Source organism: Crocuta crocuta, unplaced genomic scaffold (genome assembly GCF_008692635.1).
Source record: "Crocuta crocuta isolate KB4526 unplaced genomic scaffold, BGI_CrCroc_1.0 scaffold1061, whole genome shotgun sequence".
NCBI classification, from domain to species: domain Eukaryota; kingdom Metazoa; phylum Chordata; class Mammalia; order Carnivora; family Hyaenidae; genus Crocuta; species Crocuta crocuta.
This window is the reverse complement of record NW_027532936.1, coordinates 228,500-232,378: the sequence shown is the minus strand read 5'-3', so window position 1 is coordinate 232,378 and position 3,879 is coordinate 228,500. Positions and strand designations below refer to the sequence as shown.

The 3,879-nt window shown below is 35.1% G+C and overlaps 1 protein-coding gene across 1 annotated transcript in view; it reads left to right on the top strand.

Annotated features, from left to right (window-relative positions):
• LOC144216420 (uncharacterized) overlaps positions 1-3,879 on the top strand; it is a 38,261-nt gene that overhangs the window by 13,767 nt on the left and 20,615 nt on the right. The window contains exon 3 of the mRNA XM_077745762.1: positions 3,786-3,836. Within this exon, the coding sequence (XP_077601888.1) occupies positions 3,786-3,836 (51 nt within the window). The remainder of the gene's footprint in view (positions 1-3,785; positions 3,837-3,879) is intronic.

The following is a 3,879-nucleotide window of genomic DNA, read 5'->3' as shown; positions in this document are numbered from 1 at the left end:
ACATTTTATGTATGTATATTATAGCAAATAAAAAACAAAATAATATGGAAGAAATAAGTTTGAGTAGTTACAATAAATGCAAATAAATTAAGCTCACTCATTAAGAGACTCTTAGATTGGATTTAAAAGTTTTCAGCTTTGCTATTTACAAAAACCATACTTAAAATGTCTCAGAAAGGTTGAAAACAAAGGAATGGAAAAAGATACACCAGGCAGATACCAACAAATGAAAAATTGTGAGGCAACATTAATGTCAGACAAAATATTTTTAAGGCAATTTAGTAATAGACACTTCACACTGATGAAAGGAAGAAAAGGTTCCAAGAGACTATCAGCCATGAACCTATGCCCATAACAATGTAGTCTTGAAATATATAAAACAAAAAGCAATGGATTATAAGGAGAAATTGACAATCTCTAACAATAAAGGGAGATTTTTTTAAACACCTTTGTCAGAAAATGGTTAAGGAAAATAGATTGAAAAATGGAAAAGTGTACAAATATGAAAGATTTAAGATCTAAATGAGATGGAAGGGAGAGAATATTTAATGCCAAATTCTTGGTGACAAAAAAATGCATTTTTAGTTCAAATGTGACTTTTGTTTCATTCCTCAAATTTCTAAGCTAGGAAAAATTCAAAGATAGATGCTACATTTAACAGGGAGATTCTTAAATTACTTCCAAAAGACTAGAAAGTCCACAAATGTAAGGGAACAGGAACAAACATTCCACCTTTTGATAACTACCAGAAAAAACTGCTTTGGTCTGCAGTGTGACATTGATAACAATACCTAAATCTGAAAGTGTTGATTTCTATTGCAGTCTCAAAACCATCATTTGAAAACAATGAAATTTTCTGTCAACATTTATAATATTATCATGTAATTACATATCATAAATATATAATATATGTATCTATATATCATGTAACAGTAATATATTTTTATAATATAGTTTATAATACCATAGCACTTAAAACCCTACGAGAGTGGTACCCTTGGGAATGTAAGAGTAGATACAGAAAAAAACTCTAATAGGCCTCTCTTTCTGTGCCTTCTAGGACTGAATTATTACATTTGAAATTACCATTTGGGGCTTACATTTAAAAAGTTTTAAAACGTATATAACACTTAAGAATAAGCAAGGCAAGGGCACCCGGATGTCTCAGTCGGTTGAATGTCTGACCCTTAATTTCAGCTCAGGTCATGATCTCATGGTTTGTGAGATGGAGTCCTGTGTCTGGCTCTGCGCTGAGCATGGAGCCTGCTTGGGATTCTCTGTCTGTCTCTCTCTCCCTCTCTCTCTGTCTCTGTGTCTCTCTCTGCCCCTCTCCTGCTCGCACATGCATGCTCTCTCTCTCAAAATAAAGAAATAAAACATTACCAAAAAATCAGCATGTCATAACAAACACATTCAGATAAATACTGTCCTCCAGAATTACCTGTGAGTAGGTTGACACTAATACTACTCAAGATAACCATATTTTGTCAATTTTAAGAGGTACAGTTTTTTATATTTTAACATCTCTGAAATTGAAATGAGTCTTACTCAACAGTTGACAGTGTTTTACAATCCCCTTCGGCCAGGTGGCAGTTGTGACGTTATAGTTGTTCCTGTATGCACATGTAATATCAAAATATCTAGGATCAAAACTTGCATAATAGGTGGCTTGAGTGAAAACCCTGAGTCAACAGGGCGTCTCTTTAACTCCTAGAAACCATTGGTTGTAGGGAGAGAATGGTGGAGATGGTTAACCAGCTCTAGTTACTGATTATGCTGAAATGAGAGACAAAAGGATGCTAGTTTACACATTTGCAAAGCTGACTTGAAAGCATATAGCTAAATGGCTTTTAATTCCCTTAATGAGTTCTTTTGCTGTATTTAATCTTACATCCCAAGGGTACCACTCTCCTGAGGTTTTAAGTGTTATGTTACTGTAAGCTGTATTATAGTCACATATTATTAGAGATCGTATAATATATGGTTATATATTATGTATTTATCATGTGAAGGTATATGATATATTTATCATGTAAAGCTATATGATAATATAATAAATGTTGGCCTCAAAACTCATTGCTGTTCACCATGGTTTTGATACTGCATCAACAGTGCTCCTGGTGGCACAGATGACATCAAAAAATTTGAGTTGAAAATTGGATTCTGAATAGTTTTTTCCTAAGCTATGCATGTTTGATTAAAATCTGTCTGCATTGAAAAGAGCTCTTTCCAAAAGTATAAAAAAACTTTGATAAGAAGGAATTGTGACAGGCTGGTCTTTTTTTTTCTTNAATGGGAATCTTAACTTTGATGAAATATTTCTTGAAACTGATTTCTTAGAATTGCCTTTCAGAGCTATTGTTTAAAAACTGATCTTTAGACACATCCCGTTTTATAAATCTTGACTTGGATAGAATTATAAGTACACAGTGATTTTTCCCTTAACATTTTAAAGATATTCCATCATCTTCTAGCATTTATTGTTGCTAATGAATAGCCTTCTGTCACCTTGGTTGTTACTCCTTATGAGATAAAACTGTTTTTATCTTCAGATTTTTTTTCCCTCTGTACTTAATATTCTAGTATTTGAGTATATTGTATATAAAGAGTTGTGTGTGTGCGCACGCACGTGCNTGACCAGAGCCAAAGTCAGATGCTTAACTGACTGAGCCACCCAGGCACCCCACTGGGTAGCCTTTTTAATATGAGGACTCATTTTTCCTCAGTTCTAGCTAACTCCTTTATTATTTCTGAGTATTATCTCTGCTGCTCTATTTTCTCCTTCTGATATTCCTTCTGGATATATATTGAAACTTTTCTTTTGTTCTCCCTGTATTCTGGCAGATCTCTTCTCTTCTCTTTTCCAGTTCATTGATTTTTTTTTTTTTATCAATTGTGTCTAGTCTCTCTCTGGAGCCTTTTAATTTCTAATAGTGATATCCATTTCTTGGATTCTCTTTGGTTCTTTTTCACATTCACTTGTTTGTTTTATGGATGTTATTTCTTTCTTGAGGCCTTTAAACACATTAAACACATACTTTAATGTGGCATTCACATTGCTCTATTACCTCTAATTCCTTGAGTGAGAATTCTCTCATTTTGTCAGGTCTATAGACTGCTTACTTGGATGTTTTCTAATTCTTGTCTATGGGTTTATTTTCTGGGGGCTTTTTCTGACCCTGCATGACTTAGGAAGTGGAGGCACCTCTGTTCCCTGAGGTCATGAGCCACTTACTTGGGCCCTGAAGGTTTCATTAACTCCTAACCAGTTTTTATGTTAGCATTTTAGCTTGAAGTTTCTACTCCATAAAGGTGAATTTTAGCCATCTATGCATATCTTCTTTACCAGCTTGGGGTTTCTGCATGTTTCCATCACCTTTTCCGTTTCTTTAAATCTCTTTCCCAGATTCAAGCTTCACTAGGCCTCTGTTGACTGGGGAGCCTTACTCTGGTGGCTTCAGATCATACCCATAATCCAGCATATTTCCAGCTGTTAAGGCACATATCTCATTCAGGTCTCCCCCTTGGGCTAATGAAGCAGCTTCAGCTTCTGCTTATATAAAAGAGTTCCTTCTCTGTCTGGCACCTGAAAAATTGCTTTCTTTCTTCCAAAACTCTGCTTTGTACTTTTGAAGTGTTTTTATGAAGTACCTTTTAAGTGATATTCTGGGAGTTTGGAGTATGAGAGAGTGATTCCAGTATGGCTTCTATCCACCGTCTTGAATTGAAGGTCTCATTGATTTCTAAAGTTGCTTTTCTTCCATTCCTCTCTTACCCCCATTTAGGGTTTGGAGTCAGAAGTGGGTTTAATTCTGGAGGAACCGGTACCAGTACAGGTAGGTTCACTTTGGGCTCTGCAAAGACAATAACCACCACTTC